This window comes from Zea mays, chromosome 3, assembly GCF_902167145.1.
Source record: "Zea mays cultivar B73 chromosome 3, Zm-B73-REFERENCE-NAM-5.0, whole genome shotgun sequence".
Lineage (NCBI taxonomy): Eukaryota > Viridiplantae > Streptophyta > Magnoliopsida > Poales > Poaceae > Zea > Zea mays.
In genome coordinates, this window is record NC_050098.1 from 218,152,605 (window position 1) to 218,177,622 (window position 25,018).

Consider the following 25,018-nt stretch of genomic DNA (forward strand, 5'->3'; position numbering starts at 1 on the left):
GTTGTCAGAAATGTGCAAGAGATCAAAAACAACCTTCGTCCTTAACACAGCTCATACAACCCACTTGGCCATTGCAAAGGTGGGGCCTTGACTTGTTAGGTCCGTTACCACCGGCCCAAGGGAACCTGAGATATGTTGTAGTAGCTGTGGAATATTTTTCTAAATGGATTGAGGCGAAGCCTTTAGCCACAATAACTTCGGCCACCGTCCAAAAGTTTTTCTGGTAGAATATTGTTTGTCGTTTCGGGGTGCCAAAGGCCATCACTGTGGACAATGGGACACAGTTTGACTCCGAAGCTTTCAGGGATTTCTGTGACCAAATTGGTACGAAGATCCATTTTGCATCAGTTAGGCACCCGGAGTCAAATGGACTCGTTGAAAGAGCCAACGGCATTATAATGACAGGAATAATGAAGTTAATCTTCAATCAACCCAGAGGAAAATGGCCAGATCAGTTAACCAAAGTGGTGTGGAGCCACAACACGACAACATCAAGGTCTACAGGCTTCACACCATTCAAGTTGTTATTCGGTGACGAAGCAATAACTCCAGAGGAAGCTAAAACCGGATCAATAAGGATAGTAGCTTCGGCAGAATCAGATTCCGAAGCTGCTTATTCTATAGAAAAAGATGCTTTAGAAGGGATCAGACTGCAAGCCGTGGAGAATATCAATAAATATCAAGCTGAAACAGTCAAATGGCGGGATAGAAAGGTTCGGCTAAAAAATATTGAGCCAGGGCACTTGGTGCTTCGGAGGGTGGCCAACCCGGAAACAGTGGGCAAATTGCAGTTGAAATGGGACGGGCCTTTCTTAGTAGCATCTTCGTCAAGACCCGGTTCATACAGATTGAAAGATATGGACGGCAATGACATTCCTAGGTCTTGGAATGCGGATGAGCTTCGGCGATATTATGTATAATTCGATGTAATTTTTCATATTTTTTATTTTTTCTTTCATGGCACCCTTTTCCTTTCCAAAGGGGGAGAAAGGTTTTTAATGGGGCCAGCATATGTAATTTCCTTTTTTTAGTCTTATAAGAGCAAAATCCCCCAAAGATTGTAAATGTAAAAGCTGAGAGCGCACCATCGAGTGCCAAAAAGTAAAAACGAAGAAGCTCCAAAGACGTTCCTAAGGGAATGCAGAGCTTACAGCGAAAAGTCAACGCTGATTCCGCCAAAAGTAAAGGCGAAGAAGCTCCAAAGACGTTCCTAAGGGAACGCAGAGCTTACAGCGAAAAGTCAACGCTGATTCCGCCAAAAGTAAAGGCGAAGAAGCTCCAAAGTCGTTCCTAAGGGAATGCAGAGCTGAGGTGTGATTGTTTTTAAGAAAATAATGGCTATGAATATGGCTTCGGATACGTGTTTGGCCATTCATTTGCACATCACATTACATCATAGCATTTGCATTCATAAACATTCATCTAGGCATATGTAGGATAATCATCTTCATCGCATAAATGGTTGCTTCGGCAAAAAGAGAAAAAGAAAGGGAAAAAAGAGCTTCGTACACAAAGAAGAAAGGAAAATGTTGTTTTCTATGCTTCGCTGCGTACGAAAAGAAGGGAAGGTGTTTTTTCGCCTTCGGCTCAAAAGAAAATTTCGTCCACATCAAAGCATTTCTTATACATCAATGGAAGGATAAGGATATATAACAAGGTATGAACAGATTTCATCAAAGACAAGTTTTGGTTACATTTACAAAAGTTATCTCAAAAGTTTTTTAAGTACTGTCTATAGACTACTATCTAAATCTCCAAGGAGCTTCGGCTTCGGCGTTATTTTTGATCATCAGCTTCGGCTTCGTCATCCTACATGAATAAGGTCGTTGGAAGTCAAAATCAAGTTTACAGGAAAAGGTAAGCACAAGGTATGGTTTCTTACTGGATCAAGGTGGCTACGAGCTTCGTCTCCAGCCTTCTCTCGACCACCTTTTGTCCATATCATTTTTATAAATCGATTCGAGATACTTCGGGCGAGATCAGGGATGTCATCCAGGATTGATGGTGATAAAGTGAAATTTGGCCTATTGACAATCTTCCCATGATCACAGCCAGCAATCAGGAAGGCTGCAGCAGTCCCTCGAGAAGCCACCCAGGCACAGAAGTCACCATGCCCAGCTATGACTTCGTCGAGCTCGTCAATCTCCCCCTCAATATGTTCGAAGGTTTTCGGAAGATCTTCAGCTGAGGGGGTGAATTTTTCACTGCTGGCTCCAACTGAGTAAAAAATCTTTCTTAATCGTTGAATGCATTTGTTGCTAAATTCCAAGCATTTTTCTTGAAGACTTGTCAGCAGTTTTCTCAAATCTGAATTTTGCTGAGCTTCGGCTTCAAGCTTTGCATTAAGATCTTGTTTTTCTCGTTCGAACTGCTCAGACTGGCGGAGAAGCTTCGTGTTCAGTTCTGATATTTTTGCTTCAGCTTCCGCCAATAAACCTTCGGTTGCGTGGAGCTCAAAGTTCTTTTTCTCGAAAGCATCTGATTGCTCCTTTATTTTGTTTTCCAAATTTCCAATTATAACTTCATGCTTTTTATCTTCAAGATCTTGCTGCATTTGCAAGGCTTTGCTCAACAGCATACTCTACACGAACACAACCTTCGTCAGACATGTTTTTATTAGAAGAAATAAAAGTTAAGGGACAAGTTATTCACCTTGAAGTTGGAGTAAAATAAACTACCAACGACATGTTGTCGTCGGTAGCGGCTGATGTCTGTTTCTAGCTTCGGGAATCCAATACTCTTGGACAGAGTACTGATAACTTTGGCCCCTGTTTGGTCTCGAATACACTCTAATTTCTCATCATCAACGCCTCCGAAGAGGAGTGCTCCAGGTTTGTATCCACAGGATTTGGCATACTCTTTAAGCTCTTCTATTTCAGTTTTTGATAGATGTTCTCCAACTAAGTTTTGGAACACGAAGGCTTCGTTTTTTAAAGCTTCATCAGCAATTTCTTTTCCTTTCTTTGACGCTGCGGTCACGGCCTCTTCGGCAGCAGTGGTAGCTTCTTCTGCAGCCATGTCTAGCAGTATTTGGTCAATATGTTCAATTGTGCTCTCCAAATTCAAATCTTCAGCTGAGGCAGCTTCGGCAGCTGCGGCCTCCGAAGGTGCAATTTCAATATCTGCCCCCTCTGCAGTCGTTCGTGTTTTTTGGGCCGAAGCTCTTGGCGGCGTTTTGTCAATTACCTCTGTCACGGTAATGATTCTTTGTTTCTTTGCCTTGATCGTTTTCCTCGATTTCTCGGGCTCCTTGTCCTTCTGAAAAAACTTTGTCAGTTGAGGGCCCAGTGGACTTAGCTTCGCAGGTAAGGATTCAGTCATTACCTTCAGAATTTCCTCAACAACAGCAGCAGAAGGTGATCCGGGGGTTTCTTCTGCTTCGGATATTTGTTGCTTCGGAGAAGAAGCTTTCCTTTTCTTCGGAATTTTCTTCTTTATTGGCTCTTTTTCACCTTCATCTAAGGCTTCAGTTACCCTTTTCCTTTTTTGGCCTCCGGCACCTTTGTTCAGATTTTCGTAGTCTGGGTATTCGAAACCCAAGGCGTCCAATACTCGATTTAGCCTTCGTTTCGGACGGGTGCCGAAGGCTGCGGTCATCAATTGATCTTCTTTTTTGGAATAATTGCCAAGTATCTCATTGCACATCACTTCAATCGTATCCAGCCACTCTTGGCAAGGAGTTTTAAAGTATTTCTTAAATTTGAAGTAGTAAGGTAAACGTACAAGTTCACCTTTTTTCTTCTCCCCCTTCAGCTTCGGCATTTCCCACTCTTTTACACTAGGAAAAACCTTGAAAGCCAAAAATTCCTGGACCAGGTCCCTTGTACTGATATGCTCTGCAATTATTTTGAATTCATACATTGCTTTTTGAGTTGGACCCTCTGGTAACATGTGGCACTGGGGGCGGGTTTCTCCGAAGATTAGTGCAAGTGGACTTTGCACAAGCTTTTCCTTATCGTCATCAACCTTGACATAGAACCATTCCGATTTCCACCCTGCTGCCCATTTGCTTCGGTAGCTGATCACAGGATACTTCGTAGTTTTCCGATAAGCAAAATTATAGCAACCAAAATTGTCATGTAATCCATCCTTTCTAGCCTTTGTCTGATAGTGCAGTTCGTGAACTCGGCAAAAGCTGTCCGCAAACGGTTCCACCGCCTGGCTTCGGAGTGCCCAGATATAAACACTAAGCCTAACGATAGCGTTAGGGGTTAGCTGGTGAAAATAGATTCCGAAATTCTTCAATATCTCTGCAATAATCCCATGAAGGGGGAATCTTAATCCAGCCTTTAGGAAGCTCTTAAAAATAACAATTTCATCTTTTTCCGGCTTTGGGGTAGTCTCTTCTCCCCCGAAGCGTAATAGCTTCTTTTGATTTTCAGTAAAATAGCCTGACTTTACCATCTTGGACAGATCAGCCTTCGAAACAGTAGATTTCCCGAAGTCCAAATGGATGGGTTTGCTTGGCGTGGCAAGGTGATAATCATCTTCGGGGTCAGTTTCCTCAGCATCTTCTCCTTCTGCTTCAGCGATTGCTTGTTCTGCATCATCAATAGGAATCTTTTCCGAAGTCACTAGCCCGGATCGTTGCATGGCTTCGGAGATAGGGACAGTCTCCGAAGCTTCCGTTTCGTCCCCCTCACGCTCAACCCTGGCGGTAGAACGGACTCTGGCCATTTAACTATGAACTTGTGAAACTTTAATACTTTTTTCCTCCGAAGCAGGCTTCAAGATGGAGCTTCGTTCGATTCCGACAAACAAGCTTCGGCGACGGTTAAAAATTTTGGCAGCAAAACAGTGCAAATAGCAGTAAATGCTGTGGTAACTTCACACCTACTCGTCTGTTTATATAGTGCTGCAGGAAAGAAGGCGAAGCGCCAGAAGTTTTACACCAGGCGGGCACCCGCTCGCACTCGCTGTACGGTGGACCGCAGTGACCGAACAGTAACTCTGCAAGGTGGGGCCGCTACGCGCAGGGAGATTGAATCGTTTCTCGACAACGAGCTCAGGGAAGGTGTTTTTGAGACCTTCGGCGCTCCGAAGCCTAAGAAACTTTTTTCACGGATCAAGCTCGTTACGAAAAACGATCTAGCACCGCGAAAGGGGCTACTGTTGGGTCTATGCTTCGTCGCCGAAGGTCTTATAGAAAGAAGTGGTCCTCGGATGAAGCTGTTTGTATAATATAGCCGAAGGTTCCTCTTCGTAAAGCTTCGGCATTACAAACCGACTTAAAGATAGAATGACCTTTTAGTCCATAAATGTCTGAGTCAATGTTGTAAGTTTTTATAAGGGGCATACTTGTAATTCCTCACAGGCTGTGTCCTGTGCCTATAAATAGTGAACAGTATTCCGTTACTGTTCACGCATTCTGGTATTTGCAATCGCATCTCTCGGAATTCAACCTTTGTCAAGGCATAGGTATCATTGTATTTAATGATTCAATATATTAAGTGAATATAATATAATGCATTTGTGATTCATTCAACCATTTTATACCTTTCATTTTGCATTATCTTACAATGTTTATTGAAAGTTTATTACGAAGGTTCAACTTCGTAATAATACTCTCATCAACCTTCGTCCAAGACCCATTATCCTCAAAGGAATAATGCTTCACGGACGAAGGACAGTATCATTTAACATTTTATGTTGCCTTGTTCTTAATTCATAGCATTTGAGAACAAGTCTCCAACACCGCCCACTTCGCGATCCTGCCCGAGGCCTCTCGGCACTGGATGATCTCCCCCAGGGGGAAGGATGACACCACAGTCACCGGATGAGACTCGAAGTAGTGTCGCAGCTTCCGCCTTGTCAGGATCACAGCATACAGCAGCTTTTGAACTTGTGGGTAGCGGATCTTAGTCTCGGACAGCACTTCGCTGATGAAGTAGACCGGCCTCTGAACGGGCAACGCATGCCCTTCCTCTTGCCTTTCGACCACAATCGCGGCGCTAACCACCTGAGTGGTCGCGGCGACGTAGACCAAGAGGGCTTCTCCGTCCGCCGGGGGCACCAAGACAGGCGCCTTCGTAAGGAGCGCCTTCAGGTTGCCGAGGGCTTCCTCGGCCTCAGGGGTCCAAGCGAAACACTCGGCCTTCCTTAAGAGGCGGTACAGAGGTAGACCTCTTTCGCCGAGGCGTGAGATGAAGCGGCTCAGGGCCGCGAGGCATCCCATGACCCTCTGTACCCCTTTTAAGTCCTTGATGGGTCCCATGCTGGTGATGGCCGCAATCTTCTCCGGGTTGGCTTCGATGCCTCGCTCGGAGACGATGAACCCTAGGAGCATGCCTCGGGGCACCCCGAAGACACACTTCTCAGGGTTAAGCTTGACTCCTTTCGCCTTGAGACACCGGAATGTCACTTCAAGGTCGGAGAGGAGGTCGGAAGCCTTCCGCGTCTTGACTACGATGTCATCGACGTAGGCCTCGACTGTGCGACCGATGTGTTCGCCGAACACCTGGTTCATGCACCGCTGGTACGTCGCGCCCGCATTCCTCAAACCGAACGGCATGGTGACATAGCAGTACATGCCGAACGGCGTGATGAAAGAAGTCGCGAGCTGGTCGGACTCTTTCATCCGGATCTGGTGATACCCTGAGTAGGCATCGAGGAAGGACAGGGTTTCGCACCCAGCGGTGGAATCCACGATTTGGTCGATGCGAGGGAGAGGGTAGGGAACCTTCGGACATGCTTTGTTGAGACCAGTGTAGTCTACACACATCCGCCATTTCCCCCCTTTCTTCCTCACAAGCACAGGGTTGGCAAGCCATTCGGGATGGAATACCTCTTTGATGAACCCCGCTGCCATTAGCTTGTGGATCTCTTCGCCAATCACTCTGCGCTTCTCCTCGTCGAATCGGCGCAGAGGCTGCCTGACGGGTCGGGCTCCGGCCCGAATATCCAGCGAGTGCTCGGCGACATCCCTCGGTATGCCGGGCATGTCCGAGGGACTCCACGCAAAGACGTCGGCGTTTGCGCGGAGAAAGTCGACGAGCACTGCTTCCTATTTGGGGTCGAGCCCGGAACCGATCCGGACCTGCTTGGTGGTGTCGCCACTGGGGTCGAGGGGGACGGCCTTGACCGTCTCCGCTGGCTCGAAGTTGCCGGCATGGCGCTTCACGTCTGGCACCTCCTTGGAGAGGTTCTCCAGGTCGGCGATGAGGGCCTCGGACTCGGCGAGGGCCTCGGCGTACTCCACGCACTCCACGTCGCATTCGAACGCGTGTTTGTACGTGGGGCCGACGGTGATGACCCCGTTGGGGCCCGGCATCTTGAGCTTCAAGTAGGTGTAGTTGGGGACGGCCATGAACTTCGCGTAGCATGGCCTCCCTAGCACGGCGTGGTAGGTTCCTCGGAACCCGACCACTTCGAACGTCAGGGTCTCCCTTCGGAAGTTGGAGGGTGTCCCGAAGCAGACGGGGAGGTCGAGTCGCCCGAGGGGCTGGACGCGCTTCCCAGGGATGATCCCGTGGAAGGGCGCAGCGCCTGCTCGGACGGAGGACAGATCGACGCGCAGGAGCTTGAGGGTCTCGGCGTAAATGATGTTGAGGCAGCTGCCCCCATCCATCAGGACCTTGGTGAGCCTGACATCGCCGACAACGGGGTCGACGACGAGCGGGTATTTCCCCGGGCTCGGCACATGGTCGGGGTGATCGGCCTGGTCGAAAGTGATGGGCTTGTCGGACCAGTCTAGGTAGACTGGCGCCGCCACCTTCACCGAGCAGACCTCCCGGCGCTCTTGCTTGCGGTGCCGAGCCGAGGTATTCGCCGCATGCCCTCCATAGATCATGAAGCAGTCGCGGACCTCGGGGAACTCTCCTGCTGGGTGATCTTCGTTCTTGTCGTCGTCGCGGGCCCTGCCACCCTCGGCGGGTGGCCCGGCCCTGTGGAAGTGACGTCGAAGCATAACGCACTCCTCGAGGGTGTGCTTGACGGGCCCCTGATGGTAGGGGCACGGCTCCTTGAGCGTCTTGTCGAAGAGGTTTACACCTCCGGGGGGCTTCCGAGGGTTCTTATACTCGGCGGCGGCGACAAGGTCCGCGTCAGCGGCGTCGCGTTTCGATTGCGACTTCTTCTTGCCTTTATTCTTGGCGCCGCGCGGAGCAGACGCCTCGGGAGCTTCTTCCGATGGGCGGCCCTGGGGCTGCTTGTCCTTTCGGAAGATAGCCTCGACCGCCTCCTGGCCAGAGGCGAACTTGGTGGCGATGTCCATCAGCTTGCTCGCCCTGGTGGGGGTTTTGCGACCCAGCTTGCTCACCAGGTCGCGGCAAGTGGTGCCGGCGAGGAACGCGCCGATGACATCCGAGTCGGTGATGTTGGGCAGCTCGGTGCGCTGCTTCGAGAATCGCCGGATGTAGTCCCGGAGCGACTCCCCCGGCTGTTGCCGGCAGCTTCGAAGGTCCCAGGAGTTCCCGGGGCGCACGTATGTGCCCTGGAAATTGCCAGCGAAGGCTTGGACCAAGTCGTCCCAATTGGAGATCTGCCCCGGAGGCAGGTGCTCCAACCAGGCGCGAGCAGTGTCGGAGAGGAACAGGGGGAGGTTACAGATGATGAGGTTGTCGTCGTCCGTTCCACCCAGTTGGCAGGCAAGGCGGTAGTCCGCGAGCCACAGTTCCGGTCTCGTTTCCCCCGAGTACTTCGTGATAGTAGTCGGGGGTCGGAACCGGGTCGGGAATGGCGCCCGTCGGATGGCCCGACTGAAGGCCTGCGGACCGGGTGGTTCGGGCGAGGGACTCCGATCCTCCCCGCTGTCGTAGCGCCCCCCACGCCTGGGGTGGTAGCCTCGGCGCACCCTTTCGTCGAGGTGAGCCCGACGGTCGCGTCGATGGTGCTCGTTGCCGAGGTGGCCCGGGGCCGCAGGCGCGGTGTTGCGCGTGCGCCCGGTGTAGAACGAGGCTTCCCGCATGAATCGGGAAGTCGCGGCATGAGGTTCCGAGGGATATCCTTGCCTTCGGGATGCAGTGCTCTCGGCCCGCCGGGCCGCAGCGCCTTCCAGGAGATTCTTGAGTTCTCCCTGGATTCGCCGACCCTCGGTGGTTGACGGCTCCGGCATCGCGCGGATGAGCATTGTTGCGGTTGCCAGGTTCTGACCTACCCCACTGGATGCGGGCGGCGGCCTGATCCTGACATCGTTGGCGACGCGGTGCTGGAGACCTTGGGGCAGATGACGTATTTCTCCGGCCAGGGGCTGGCCCACCCATGCATGTCCGACGTCCCGACGGATCGGCTCAAGCGCTCCTGTTCCCTCGTTGAGCCTGGCCTGCGCCTCGCGGACTTGCTCGAGTTGTGGGTCGTAACCCCCCGCCGGAGCGGGGACCACAGCTAGCTCCCGTGGGATGTCGGCGCGAGGCACCGGCCTAGGGAGATCACCGTCCTCCGGCATGCCAAGATGGTTGCCTTCGGAGGGATCCCCTAGCTCGATGTGGAAACATTCGCGGCTTGGGCCGCAGCTCTCGTCGCCAAGGCTGCGGCTTCCATCGGAACAGTCGGATAGGCAGTAGTCACATGCGGTCATGAAGTCCCGCACGGCACTGGGGTTGCCAAGTCCGGAGAAATCCCAACCTATGCTGGGATCGTCATCTTCCTCGGACCCAGAGGGCCCGTAGGTCGAGACGTCCGTCAGTCGGTCCCAAGGCGACCGCATACGGAACCTCAGTGGGGTTGCACTCGCCTCAATGAGAGCGCCCGCCAAAACGAGGTCGTTTGGCGGGTTGAGGCCGAGTCGAAATGACGCAAGATGGGAGTTAGTCGGTACCTTTTGGTCGACGAGGAGCGATGTAGTCACATCGGGGACTGGTTGCACCGTCATCTCTGGTTCGAGGGCGACGTCCTGCAGGCTTTCCGCGAGCGCGCCGGCGTCGTCTTCTTGCTCGGGGTCAGCGTGCCGCGGGGGGACGGCGCTTGCCTCCGTCTTGAACGCGAGGTCGACGTCCGGCGTGCCTTCCGTCGGGGCGTCGGGGGCGTCGATTCGCTCGACGGCCGACGAAGCGTGGCCTCCCGCCTGGCCTTGACGGCCCCGCCTCCTCCTCCGTTGGCGGGGGAGAGAACGGAGCGAGCCCGAATGTTGCTCTTCCACCACGCGGGGAAGACGTCGTCGATTCCGCCGCCGGCGGGCGGGCTGTTGGCCGCCATTGTCGTAGTCGCGCGGCGGTGGAAGAAGTACCATGTCGTAGCTGCCGTCGAAGGACATGAACTCAAGAGTCCCGAAACGAAGCACCGTCCTGGGCCGGAGAGGTTGCTGGAGACTGCCCATCTGGAGCTTGACGGGGAGCTGTTCGTCAGCACGCAGCAGGCCCCTACCTGGCGCGCCAACTGTCGGCGTTTCGAGACAGGGGGGTCCCTAAGCCGACGAGTGAGTGTGCTGCGTGCCCCAGCCCAGATGGGTCGAGCGCGTGGGCGAGCGCGAAGGGGGGAGAGGCGAGGTGGCCGGAGTCGAGTGTGAGAGAGGTGGAAGTCCCGCGGCCTTCGTGTTCGTCCCGCGCCCAGGTCAGGTGCGCTTGCAGTAGGGGGGTTACAAGCGTCCACGCGGGTGAGGGAAGCGAGCGGCCCCAAGAGAGCGCCTGTCCCGTCCTCGGTCCCGCGCGGCCAACCTTCTCTGAGAAGGCCCTGGTCCTCCCTTTTATAGTCGTAAGGAGAGGATCCAGGTGTACAATGGGGGGTGTAGCAGAGTGCTACGTGTCTAGCGGAGGGAGAGCTAGCGCCCTAGGTACATGCCAATGTGGCAGCCGGAGAGATCTGGGCACCCTGCTGGCGTGATGTCGTGGCTGTCGGAGGTGCGGCGGAGCCTGGCGGAGGGACAGCTGTTGGAGCGGTCGAGTCCCTGCTGACGTCGTCCTGCTTCCGTAAGAGAGCTGGGGGCCGCCGTCGTCATAGAGCTTGTGGAGCGCCATCATTGCCCCTCCGGCGGAGCTGGCCGGATGAGACGCCGGTCTTGTTCTCCGTGACCCGAGTCGATTAGGGGTAGGATGATGATGGCGCTTCCTGTTGACGTGGCGGTCTGTGCCCTAGGCAGGGCGACGTGGGGGTTCCTCCGAAGCCGAGGTTGAGTCTGCCTTCCGTTGCCGTGGCCGAGCCCGAGCCAAGGGGTCGGGCGAGGCGGAAGTCGTTCGGCCGAGGCCAGGGCGGAGTCCGAGCCCTGGGGTCGGGCGAAGCGGAGTTTCGTCGTCTTCCGGGTCTTAGCCCGAGTCCGAGCCCTGGGGTCGGGCGGAGCGGAGTTCGCCGTCTTCCGGGTCTTAGCCCGAGTCCGAGCCCTGGGGTCGGGCGGAGCGGAGTTCGCCGTCTTCCGGGTCTTAGCCCGAGTCCGAGCCCTGGGGTCGGGCGGAGCGGAGTTCGCCGTCTTCCGGGTCTTAGCCCGAGTCCGAGCCCTGGGGTCGGGCGGAGCGGAGTTCGCCGTGGCGCCTTTGGCAAGGCCTGACTGCCTGTCAGACTCACTCTGTCGAGTGGCACTGCAGTCGGAGTGGCGCAGGCGGCGCTGTCCTTCTGTCAGACTGGCCAGTGGAGCGGTGGAGTGACGGCGGTCACTTCGGCTCTGCCGGGGGCGCGTGTCAGGATAAAGGTGTCAGGCCACCTTTGCGTTAAATGCCCCTGCAGTTTGGTCAGTCGGTGTGGCGATTTAGTCAAGGTTGCTTCTGAGCGAAGCCAAGGCCTCGGGCGAGCCGGTGATGTGTCCGCCATAAAAAGGGGGCCTCGGGCGAGACGGAAGTCTCTCGAGGTCGGCTGCCCTTGGCCGAGGCTAGGCTCGGGTGAAGCGTGATCGAGTCACTCGTGTGGACTGATCCCTGACTTAATCGTACCCATCAGGCCTTTGCAGCTTTATGCTGATGGGGGTTACCAGCTGAGAATTAGGCGTCTTGAGGGTACCCCTAATTATGGTCCCCGACAACTACCTTAGCCATCGAGATTTTTGTAAGAAATTGATGGAGGTCTAATACTATATTAGAGTGCGCTTGATTCGTTGACGTGTTCTTTCTAAGGATGCTCTCTTATGTTTTATGGTGGTGTTTTATTATTTTTCGATCTATAAAGCTATATGTAGGACACCGCAAAATGGCTAGACCATTTTGTTTTTATTATCTAATAAAAATAAGCATAAACTACCTTTTGCAAACTTGTATAGGAAAAACAACTCTTCAAAGACAAGTCCACGTACATGTTACAATTTTTATATATCATATAGTAAATTTTGTTTTAGAATGTCTCTTCTTTTTATACACAAACAGAACTACAGTACAATGGTAAGGGTACTCCCTTCGATGTCAAACCACCAGGTTGAGTCCCGCTGTCACTATCTTTTTTTCAATATTTCGTTTAGGGATGGCAATGGATGTGATTTATCCACGTACTCTTGGATAAAAAACATGTTGGGCACGGTTTTAGATACGAGCCTGTACCCGTGGATAGATACAGGTAGCATTTGATATCCGTGGATATTTTTAAAACGGGTACGAAAAATCAGTATCCATATCCGAATACCCGAATATCCGTTAAAGTAACCTGACAAGTAGGGTCACTGGAGTTTGGAACCACTTCACGGACCACAGTCAGCCCAAGTCCCGTCGTGGCCCGCCCATCTCCTGACCGTCTAGTCTCCACAAATCCCCAATCGTGTTTTTATCATATTTGAATTTGCTGGACAAATATGTTATGATATTTGAATTTGCTGGATTTAAATATGTTGTATGTGTAGCGGGCAAACGGATATATCCGTGGATATCCATTATCCGCGGGTAACAGATGTGGATACTATTTTTTATTCGTAGCGAGTAACGGGTACGGGTTAGGATATCATATATAAGTCACGGATATGGATGTCCAGAGACACTATCCACGGATAGTTTATCCGTTGCCATCCCTAATTTCGTTGCAGGAGGCAACATACGCTCACCGCGCATACAAGATAGGGAACGCGCGCGAGACAGTGAGACGCACGAAGGGAATTGTCAAGTCTTTCGTTTTGCTCTCAATCCATATAAATTAGGTGGGATTGACTGGGTTTAAATCCCAAACAAATCAAAAATCTTTCATAATCTTTTCAATCTCATCCAATCTAAATAGAATAGAAATAACCGAACAAGACCTTAAAAGGAGTAGAGATTTCCTCTATTGCTTAGAGCATCACCAAGAGCTCTCTTAAAATGTCTCCTATCTTAAAATTAAAGAGAAATAGAAAAAATCAAACGTCCAACGGGACTCCTAATCCCTAATTTTTTTCATATCTTCAGAAAATTCCCATTGTGTAGCTACAAACAAGGGAAGTTTGAGTTCCCCCAAAGTTTCTACCGCCGGCCCAGCTAGTGTCTCGCCGGCCCATCCACACCATTTCTGAGTCGTCTGGTTCATTCGTATTGTGCTTTCTTTGTGAAGTCTTCGGTGCCAGCGCCGCCAACGACTCTCCCCCGCCCCACATTCCTCTTCACCGTCGCCGGCGATTCTGCCCCACCCCCACTTCCCAGCCGGCGTGGGATTCAGATACGTATCGTATGACGGCTGTGGCTTCCCGTCCACGAAGGCAACTGCAGTCTCAGATACGTACGACGGTTGCGGCTGCTCATCCACGAAGGCTGATGCTGCTCCGTCCACGGACTCAGCTTACATTCCCCTCCAATCATATGATTAATGTTTGGTGGTTTGCAAGTTTAATTTAGAGATATTAGTTGGTGCCCGGTGAATGAGTCCGGGTAGACCCAGTTTATTTTTTTTGTGACCTGTTGGAGATTACAATAAACAAACAACTCCAACACGGTTTGGGGTGCTCCAAAACTACTTTTAATGGACAATTTTATAGTGTTCTTTTGGAGATGCTTTTAGCTAGAACATCAGCTATAAGAGCAACTCCAAAAGACTAGGTATATGGTTTTGTAAAAGTAAATTTAGCTAATATTAAAAGAAAATTGTATCCAATAGACTCTGTAAACAACTCTTCAAATTTAGTGGCTCTCTATTTCTCCGTCTTCGCTCTCCATTTTTGGATAGCCTGCTTCACTCTCTATTCAGTCTGTAGGTTTACCGAGTCTGTTGGATTAGCCTACACTTTTTCTCTAAAATCTATTTTAGAGAGTAGCTAAATCAGTAAATTTGGCTAGTCTTTTTAGCTAATCTCTTGAAGTTGCTCTAAGGAGTCTGTTACCACGTAAACTCGATATAGACCTTGCATCTTGGCAATTTAAAGTGCATCCCTCCATTCTAAATCCTCCATATTATGCTTACATCGAGTCTTCTGTCATACCACTTAGCGTAGGATCAAGGTACCGTTTGGTTCACATATTGGTAACGTAATGGGTAACCGATAACGTTAAATCATGTTTGTTTAAGTCCAACCGTAATCGATACCACACTATAAATGGATAGCATCTTATTTAAATTTGTTACCACCGGTACTCGAGTATAAATCATTACCATTACCATTTACGTTACATTTTGTGAACCAAACGACACCCAAGATCTTCTGTAGGTAATTCACCTACAGTTGGTCACTGACGTGTGGGTCTAGACCGGACTAACCCCAGACGTCATTGATCTAACTGCATGGACACTAGATATCGCTCTTAGCTTATAATCCAGGTAAGGGTTTGTTTGGTTTAATATCAAGCGGCCTCCATTTCAGAGGCAATTGATCACTTCTTGGCTGGATAGTCTGTTTTCAGGTGTCATAAATCAAACGTCGTATATCGCGCCTAAACTCGCGCTTGTTGCACGCTCATGGCCGGCCACTAGTATACCAAAGTTTTATGCCTATTATGAGGTCTAAACTTTACATACGGTTTTAGTTGTCGACATCAGTAAATAAAATGGCCAGCTCTACATCAAGAATCACTAGTGGAAACACGTTTTTACGGGTGGTTTTGTTAAGAAAACATTCAGTACAAAATCTATAATTTCTACTCACAATTTGCTTAAGAAACTTCCAGTGAAAATAGATTTGTACCGGTGGTTTTCTTAGAAAACCGCCAGTAGAAATATTTTGAAAACGATTTTCCAAGTTTTTCTAATGACCTTGTATGACAAAACCATAAAAATAAAAGTTGTAGATCTATAAAAGTTATGAAACTTTATAGTTGACAACCGTTCATTTGAAATCATTTGCACTCTCAAAATTGAATTTGAATTTATCAAATTTAAAATACAGATTTTTACAAACGACCTAGGATGGAAAAAAATACCAAAATAAAAGTTGTAGAACTTAAAAAGTTATTCGACTTTTATAGTGGATTTTTTTTCTCGTTTAAATTTGTTTGCAGCCCCAAACAATCAATTTTACATTCGAATTGTTTTAATATGTGTGCATCAATATCGTAACCTATGAACAAGGCACGTGATGGGTGGAGCGGTAGAGGAGGCTTCACACGAGGTGAGGTCGCGAGTTTGATTCCCACTTGTCATCGTAGTGTGCAAATTTCTAAAATAGATTTGTAATGGCGGTTTGTTTCATCAATCGCTAGTAAAAATCCAGTTTCCACCGATGATTTTATTAGCTCGACCGTCAGTAAAAATCAATTTCTACTGGCGGTTGTGAAGAAGTCTTGCTCTCCATGACAGTGTTCATTCCCCATCATCCATAGAGCGCACATACCACGCAAAATCACCACTCGGTCACCTATAGGACACACTCAGTCACACACAACATCCATCAGAAGCAGGTCAAACGCCCATGTGTCCGGGTTTAGCTTGGGGACCTTCATCATCCCCGTTGGCAGCCTCGTTTGGATCCAAAACTTCCTTGCCATTGTACAGTCCAGCAGCGCATGCCTAATCGATTCCTTTATCGCCATAGACTTCGTAGAAAGCTACTTACTGGTTCGATGTGTCTGTGCCGGTAAGAACTCTGTGCAGGACCCTTCACGGAAACATGTTCGTTCACTTGGAGGGGGACCCTCAATTTCCACGCTGCCTTCCACGGTCTATGCTATGCTGAACAAGTGAACAACACGCTACCCTGCAAATTTTCTCCTGCACCCGTCCCCACCCCACCCATACATATGCCGACTTCACTGAATGCGCGCGCGATTCCTGTGACTCCGGCAGCGTAGCAAACGTACTACACGCCACGCCAGAGTGAATGCGCGCGGGCGGGGCGCAGCGGCGGAGGTGGGGTCCTGGCTGTTGCTGTTGCTGTGCTGCAGCGCTGCCGGCTCCTCCTGATTGAGGCCGGCCGCCGTCCTCACAGACCGGCCCACGACCACGTAGCGACACGGAGAGGGAACACGTACGCCGGGTGACCACACGGGGAAGACAACGTACGTACTCCTAAAAGATAAGGTGGGGAGGCGCAGCGCAGGCCTACGAGACCAAGGTACTACGTGCCGCCGCGGTGGGAGGACATGCTGCCGGCGCGCGCGGCGTTCCGGATCGACCGCCGGAGATCGCTGTACGTACGCTATGTGTGTGGACAGTGGACTAGCTCGATCGTGGTCGTCCAACGGCGGGGCTCCCGTCCGGCCGGCCTCGTAGCCCAACGGAACGGAGTTCTCGGTGACGGTGTGCATGCATGGCCGCAGAGACGCGTGATTCTTGTGGTCGCTCGCTACGCTAGACACACGGCGCACACCCAGATGTGCATGTGCCAGACACAGTAGTATATAACCACAAGCAGCATGCACTCTGCATTGGTTGTGTACTTCAGCTCTTTCTCTTGTACCAAGTAGTACAAGCATGCCAGGCGAGTCGTGCTGATAACGTGTTGAAGTATATTCAGTGGTAACGAGATTGAGAGAGACAAATGACAGCGATATGTCCTTTATTTTAAGGAAGACTTGTTTATATACATGTGACAGGGATCATTACCAAAGGGTGTGTCCCTTGGGGATGTGTTCGTCGAGCCCTTTAGATTGGTCACCATATCACATATAACTTTGTAATATGTTATTTTGTAACAGCCTTGTGGGTGACTCGGGCGAGTGCGCACTGCGCGAGCAGGCCGTAGCGGGCGATGTTAGGTCGTGGACAGTGCAGGCGACGTGATTGTCTGATTGATCACAGGAGCTCAACCGATCGAGTACAGCGGCATTGTCCCCCCGGCAGTCGCATCGTTGGGTGACCTGACCCGAAGGTGAGGAGGCTAGAGCTGAACTCGTTGAACGTTATTGTCGCCGGCTGCCCTTTGGTCACCAAGTTGCTGTCCTACAACCTATGGACGGACACGTGAACTAATGTAATGTAACCAAGCTTTTCTTCTTTTGATTTCCGTATTTCGTTTTCTTGCCAAACACCACAGATACCGAGCAAGATGAAGAAGAGAGCAAGATGAAGAAGAAAGGCATATAGTGAATCTGTTGGATACGTTTTGAACCAGCTTTTTTTACCGAATCTAAACATTTTACCTACCGTTGGAGTTGCTCTAATACATGTTAGGCTCATAAGAGTTATAGCAACTCGCATCTAGCGATTAAGCGATATTAGATTTGGTTGCAGCACATAAGCATATTTGGAAATGTAAAAAAGTACAAATCATGGCCAACATGCCACTTCTGTCCATTCGTCCACTTCCATCGATTCAAGCAGGCCAGTGGCATTACTCACTTTCAATTGCAAACATGGAATTTACTGTGTTTTCAACCTCTGGTAATGAACTCAGGTAGCAGTCACAGCAGGTATAAGGCAAATCAAACACAGCCACACAAACGTATCGCAAACTAATAACCGAGTATGTCCAGGCTTAAATCCAGTCAAGAAAACTGCAAAGCCAAGAATGGCATGTTCAGCACCCATTGGATCTTTAGCTCTGCAAGGCCTGGAAAATTTTTCCCAAGAGAGCTGTACCAGGGACAACATATCACAGAAATATATGCACAACCAACAAAAAACAATCTCACAGAATTTGAATCTGGAATAGTCGCTAAAACCAAGAGTGTAACCCACAGAATAAAGCTTATCAATGGGTAAGTGGCTTCCTTGCAGAATCCTGCTCCAATAAACAGTGACACTCCTGCTAACATTTTCCGTTAGCATTAACAAAAAAATCCTCTTGATTCTGTTTTCAGAAAAGGAAATGATACCTCTCTCCAAAACTCTTCTGAGTCTGCAGCACACACTATTCAAGTGCCTGTTTCTTTTAACACAAGTTATTGTTCAAACTCAAATTAACATGCACATAGTGGATTGTCTCTATCCATTCATTCTTTTTTATATAATACGCAGGATAGCTGCGTATCATTATATTATATTGAGAAGAAGGGGAAAAAAAGGGAAAAGACCCAATACAATTGAACAAACTAACTACCCTGGGTCAAACCCCTTGAGGAAAGACAGGCCAAAACATCAGCCCTAGCAATACTTAGGGCTATATGTAGATTTAGAGACCCCTCTTGGAACACACACCTATTTCTATGTTTCCAAAGGACCCAAGCACCAAGAATCACCTCTATCCATTCTTTTCTTGGGTATCATATCCACTCATCAACGCACAGGATGAGATTGAAAATAAAGGATGCATATACCATAGGCAGTTATGAGCTCATTCAGTACGATCTTCCTAAACACATGCAAGAAACAAAGTTACTGCAACTTCTACAACTACTAGCCGTTCTAATCCGCGAAGATGATAAGTTTCAGCATTAACTACATACATCACATTGTCACAACAAAACATAGTGACCCCTTCCATATGATAAGTTGTGCAAACCTTACCAGATACAGTTTTGTCGCTTTCAACAGAAGTATTTATCGTCTTTGTTCCTGTAAATACTGAACAACTGCTCAGAGCATTGCAATACTACTCTCTCAAGTAAATCATGACCTGTAGAATCACGCTTCACTAGGTCCTCAGCAGTTCTTGTCAGCGGTCCCTGAAGGTTGCCATCCAAAAGAAATTCTGCCAACTCAGCCGCCCTAAAGGAACATCCTCAAACAAGTATAGCTTTAGAAACCACGACAATGGCCAGAGTATCGTGCCATTGTAAGAAACATAATATCATAAATTACTATAAAATGTGTTTTGAATTTTGACAACTGGGTCACCATGAATAAATATATTAACTTTCCCAAAGCTTTTCCAAGATGAATCAAAAAAATTTACTAGAAAATTTAATAAATACACATGTCAGAACTTTGATAAAACTAAAGGGTTGCTACAAACAGCAAAAAGGTAAGTGCACTGTTCGCTAAAGATGCTTTGCAGAGGTTTAAGATTCATGGATAAGCAGAAAACCACACTGTTGGCTGACTAAATTACAGGATATCTACTCATAGACATTAAATTAGAAATTACTTGATATTAACTTTCGCAAAGCTTTTCCAAGATGAATCAAAAAATTTACCAGAAAATTTAATCAATACACGTCAGAATTTTGATAAAACTAAAGGGTTGATAGAAACAGCAAAAAGGTAAGTGCACTGTTCGCTGAAGATGCTTTGCAGAGTTTTAAGATTCATGGATAAGCAGAAAACCACACCGTTGGCTGACTAATTTACAGGATATCTACTCATAGACCAGTGTTATTAAAACTACGTTTAAACGTCAAAACTCTAATTAGAGGTTGAAACCACGTTTTAGCGTTTTGGCGTTCTAAACTGTAAAACGCAGTGTTTTATGCATTTTAGACCATTAGCTACTTTTGGGTCCAGTCTATTAGTTACTTTTGAGGTTCAATCCAGGTCATGGGTAAAGTTTTGGTAAGCCACTAAACTCTCTATTTTGTATTTAACTTCATATTATTGTATGAAATTATGATGTATTGGTATTTTTCCTATGTTGTTTAAAACTACGTTTAAACTTTGTTTAAACGTTTAAAAGTCAAAATTTGATCTATGAGCGTTCCAACGTTTTACCGTTTTAATAACCTTGTCATAGACATTAGATTAGAAACTACATACTATGGCCCTGTTTGTTTAACCTCTAGATTATATAATCCGGTTTAAATAAGTTAAGAGGCAAACAAAAAACATAAATTATTGGGATGGGTTATATAATCTAGGTATCTAGGTACCTAGATTATAACAATCCATATCCATAAGCAGGTCATTGGGTGCTTATTTTAGATAATTTTTTGGCTTTTTACCCACTACCCTTAAAACTTGGTGAATATTTACCCACCAAATGAAGTTATATGAACTGGACTATATAATGTATATAAATAAGCTAGATTATATAATCCTAGAAGGAAACTAACAGGCCCTATGTGCATAAGCTCATTCAAGAGGATATACATCTAAAACATTAGGATTTGCATCAGAACATAGTTCCAGAACTTAAAAGAACTGAAGTAAATACTGGCATAACCAAATCAAATGTCATTCCTCACGGATACAACCATACATCCATATCCAACCCAAATATGAATAGTCATTACTCATTACTCAAACATAAATACAAATCATGCAACTAGGACAATTACAATGTTCACAACTTGTAAGTTAAATGATTTATTATGATCTTGTCTTCAAATATCCATGTGATTAAACTTATCTGAATGTTAAAGCTACTTGCTGAATAAAACACAGTTATGAGCTAAGACAGAGTAGAAAGCTAAAGGCGGTATGTTACTAACTTACTACCAAATATCCTACACAACTGCTGTCAGGCAAACACAAGCAATACAAGTATGGGCACAAAATTGATGATTATTTAAACCATATGACTTTTAACCTCCAAGGTACTCAATTTTAACAGACCTTTCTGCATCAAATTTGGTGATTCCTCCAGTTAGCTGAGTTGTAAACTTTTTCTGGCGGTGAAGAGCACAAGCAGCTTGCATACAAAGCTCCTTATTTCCTAGGCATGAGAAAAGAAGAGCTGAAGAAGATTTCCACTGTCTTGTAACTGCTGAAGACAATGAACTCTCTACTGACATTTGCTCCGGATGCAGCTCAAGCTGGTTTTTCTGCAAGGTGGCTAACACTGGCTTATCTGATGTTGTGGATCTGCCTCCATGAGCATCCACCTGGCTACGAAAAGGACTGAGCTTACCCCCTTGTTCCTTAATTCCATCACTTCTTGGCAACACCTTTGTGTGGAGCACTAGGCCAGCTGGTTTCTGTTGCTCTCTAGTATCCTTCAACACGATCCTAGCTTTGTCCCCAGTTCCATTAGTATCCAGCGACACCTTCGTCTTGTGCACTAAACCAATTGCTTTCTCCTGCCCTTCCATAGACTTGAGAGCCACGTTGACAGTTCCATCCGATGTAGAATGAGTGTGCTGCATGGGCGTCTCAGCAACAACTCGTGCTGATCCCACATTTGTCCTCGCCATGTTCGTAACGCTTGGAGTTCTAACCTGAACGGACGCATCATTCCCCGGGGGAGCAACAGGACTTTGTTTCTCACCGATCCTCGTTTGGCATTCAGAGCCATTCTTGTGTGGGCCGTTCTTGTGTGGGCCGTTCCCAGCACCGGAACCAGTGGGTGCAGGACTCGGCATTGTCCTGGACAATCCCTCATTCTTCCCCGATTGGCCATTCCCGGTCCCCTGCATGAAAACCGACACCTTTGGATCATCAGGGCTGGCAACCATGTGCTCAGAGACTGCTTCGGGGATTCCCCTGATCGCGGGAGAAATCACAGGCCGATCAAATCCCAATGGTCCAGCAGAATTCGCCTGCACATCTCCATGCCCCTTCTTGGGTTCGCCATTAGCCCAAGGCTTAGCGCTGCTCCGCTTCTTTATAAGCTGGCTGAGCGAGATTTCGTCGTCGTCGGACGAGCACGCGGACGCGGGTGCCTTCCTCTTGCGAGAAACCCGCGCGCGGCGCCCTTCCTGGCCCTTGGACGCGGAATCCTTCCGCGTGCCAGAAACCCCCGCGACACCAGGGCGGAACTCCCCCTCCTCAAACTCGTCGTTGTCGCTGCTGCTGCAGAGGTCAATAGTGCTCTTCGGGGCCGGCTCCTGAGCGCGCCGGTTGACTCGCGGCGCCGCGGCCGCTATCGCGCCACCCGAGGAGCGGCTGCTCGGCCCGCGGCTCGCCGCCTTGAGCTCGAGGTAGCGTTCCTGCAGGGCCTGGACTTCCGCGGTCAGGTCCGCCAGGCCCGTCCGGGCCTCGGCAAGCGCGGCCTCGGTCTGGGCGTGCCTGCGGTCGCGGTCGCCGAGCACCCGCGCGGCCGCTTCGTAGTCCGCCCTGCGGCAGGTGACGCGGAGGTGCGCCACGAGGTCGGGGCCGGAGAGGAGGGCGAGCGCGGCGTCGACGTCGGAGGCGTCGGCGCCGGAGGACATCGTTCCGGCGCCCGTTGGTCGGTAGCGAGTCTCGAGGCGGGCTGGGGCACGCACGCACGCACGTAGGAAGAAATCGGCGGGGCGCGGCTGGGCTGAGGAGCGGCTGGGTACTAGTTGGGGGTTTTTGGCCTCGATAGTTGAGGGGCCGGGCGGGCGGTGTTTGTGGAGGGACGTACTCCCATTCCAGCGGAGAAGTGGGTGACTGCCGGTTTCGCCTCGATTGGTTTGATGAATGGAAGAGCCGAAGAGGCAACTGCTCCTACTGGGACTGGGACCGGGACTGTGGTGCGAGCCTCCGTCCGTGAGAAGAAACCGTTTGAATGAATGTCTCGTACTACTTGAGTGACCGTTGTAATACATACATACCAGTGGCGTAGCTAGGTTTTTAACGATAGGTGGTCCGGCTTATCTTTTTAAACAATTTAAATACAACACATCATATAAATAAAAAATTACTAAATATAATATAATTAAATAAATAGGTCTTACATTCATCTAACATCTTAATAAAAGTATAAAAATTATATCTTACACATACTAATAATGCTAGTTTACGAAGAATATAATGTTACTTTTTTTGTCGGGCCTACGCCTTTTAATAGCCATGAAAGTATTGATAATATTATCCTCATCCACTTGTCAGAAAATATCTCGCTCAACAAAAGTGACGAGACAATCGTCCAAAAGATTGTCACCCATCTTACTTCTCAATTTATTCTTGACAAAGGTCATTGCAGAAAATACTCTTTCAACACTTGTTGTTGCCACCGGTAGAAGCAATACTAGTTTGAGAAGCGTGTACACCCAATGATATACTTTGTCCCTCTTTGTTTCAACAAGTTTAATAGAAAGGTCAACAAGATTGTTTAGTCCTTTGAACATATCATCTTTTCTCATATCATCAATATAGTTACCAAGTTGCAATTCAAGTCTTAGCAAGTCAGAACCTTTAAATTCATTAGGGTAAAACTCAGCAAGTCTACGTACCTTATTTGCATCAAAAGAAGCAAATGAATCAACTGGACTAAAGGCAGCCATACAAGAAAGCAACTCCATATTTACCTCATCAAACCGATTATTTAGCTCAAGGCTAATTTGGTCAATGACTCCAATATATACTTCTCTTCTAAAGTGATCATCATTTGTTTGGTTTCGAGCAAAACGTGCTGATCTTCCATAAGGTACATATTTATCTTGCATTGTCGGAACTTGGATGCCATATTTATTGCAAAATAGTGTTACCTTTTGAAGGAATGGAACCCATCCATCAGACCTCAACTCTTGAATTTTACACTTCACCACACTAACAAGTGACATTGCATTAAGAATATCTTGGTCCCTTCTTTGTAAACACTCTGACAAATCATTAGTGTATCCAAGAATCACAAGCATCAAATGAGCACTGAAAATAAAGTCAAATGACTCAAGGACTCCAACCATGGTATGTATTTTTGGCCATTCACCCCTTTGTGAGGTATCTTCTCCAAGAGCTATGAGTACATCACGAATTGTAGGATACATAGCAATCATGTTGACCACAATTTTGTAATGAGAGCCTCATCGAGTTTCACCAGGCCTAGGCAACCCCATCTCTTGATTCAACCCACTTCCAGATTCTAGTTCACCACTTTCAAGTGCTTTCATGACATTATCAAATTGGTGATGACGGAGCATGCCATGCCGCTTACAAGAAACTCCAACAATATTTAGCAAGAGTGATACTTGGTCAAAAAACCACACACAATCATTATTTTCCTTTGCAACTGCAACAAGAACTAGTTGGAGTTGATGTGCAAAACAATGAATATAATAAGCAGAATGTGACTCTTTCATGATCAAAGTTTTCAACCCTTTAATCTCTCCTTTCATGTTGCTAGCCCCATCATAGCCCTGACCACGAATTTGAGTAATAGTCAACCCATGACTAACAAGTAAAGATTGAATTGCTTCCTTAAGTGAGATAACAACAGTATCATCTACATGAACAACTCCAAGAAAGCGCTCACATGGCCTTCCCAAACTATTAACATAGCGCAAGCAAAGTGCTAGTTGTTCCTTATGAGAGACATCACTAGACTCGTCAGCTAGAATTGTATAATACTCATCCCCAATTTCTTGAACGATATGTTTTCTAGTTTCCATAACACAACATTGGATAATATCCTTTTGTATGTCTGGACTAGTCAATGTGCAATTGCCTGGAGCATTCTTCAAAACATACTTGTCCACCTCCACATTATTTGTTGCAAGCCACTTCAAAAGTTCAATAAAATTCCCTCTATTACTAGATTCTTCACTTTCATTATGCCCACGAAATGACAATCCTTGTAGCAAAAGAAACTTCAAGCATCTAATTGAATAAGTCAACCTGATCTTATATAAACGACGGTCCTCATTATCCACCTTCACAATTTGTTCATCAATTGCCTTTTGAGGATTCACAAATAAGTTATATCTTTCTTGTGCTGCATTGTGAGCACTTGTAACACCACCCATATGCAAATCAAGTGCATCATATCTATTCCAATTATTCCAACCACCATTGACAAATGCTGATTTCTTAATCTTTTCCCTTGCAAATAAGTAGCAAACAAAGCAAAATGCTGATTCTAGTTTGATACTATATTCAATCCAAGGATATTTATAAAACCATATAGGGCTGAATTGTCGGTCCCTGTTTCCAATTCTTCTACTTTCAAAATCATGTGCATAAGGTTGGAATGGACCTCTAATAATATAGGCTTTTCGAATTGCATCTTGATCATTAACGGGATAACTTGCAATGGGTTGCCTATCCCCTGGATCATGCGAAAGCCGACTAATATCATAAACAGGTGCTGGTGTCGGTGTTGGTGTTGGTGTCACAATACCTTTAGGTG

The 25,018-nt window shown here is 47.9% G+C and overlaps 1 protein-coding gene across 1 annotated transcript; it reads right to left on the reverse strand.

Annotated features, from left to right (window-relative positions):
- Positions 1–18,582: 18,582 nt before the first annotated feature.
- On the reverse strand, positions 18,583–22,345 carry LOC103651405 (uncharacterized). The gene is made up of 2 exons (XM_008677040.3): positions 20,605–22,345; positions 18,583–18,822 (listed from the first exon to the last, which is right to left on the reverse strand). The coding sequence occupies exons 1-2, from the start codon at positions 22,137–22,139 to the stop codon at positions 18,642–18,644; spliced, it is 1,716 nt and encodes a 571-aa protein (XP_008675262.1). The 5' UTR covers positions 22,140–22,345; the 3' UTR covers positions 18,583–18,641.
- Between the last annotated feature and the right edge of the window lie 2,673 nt (positions 22,346–25,018).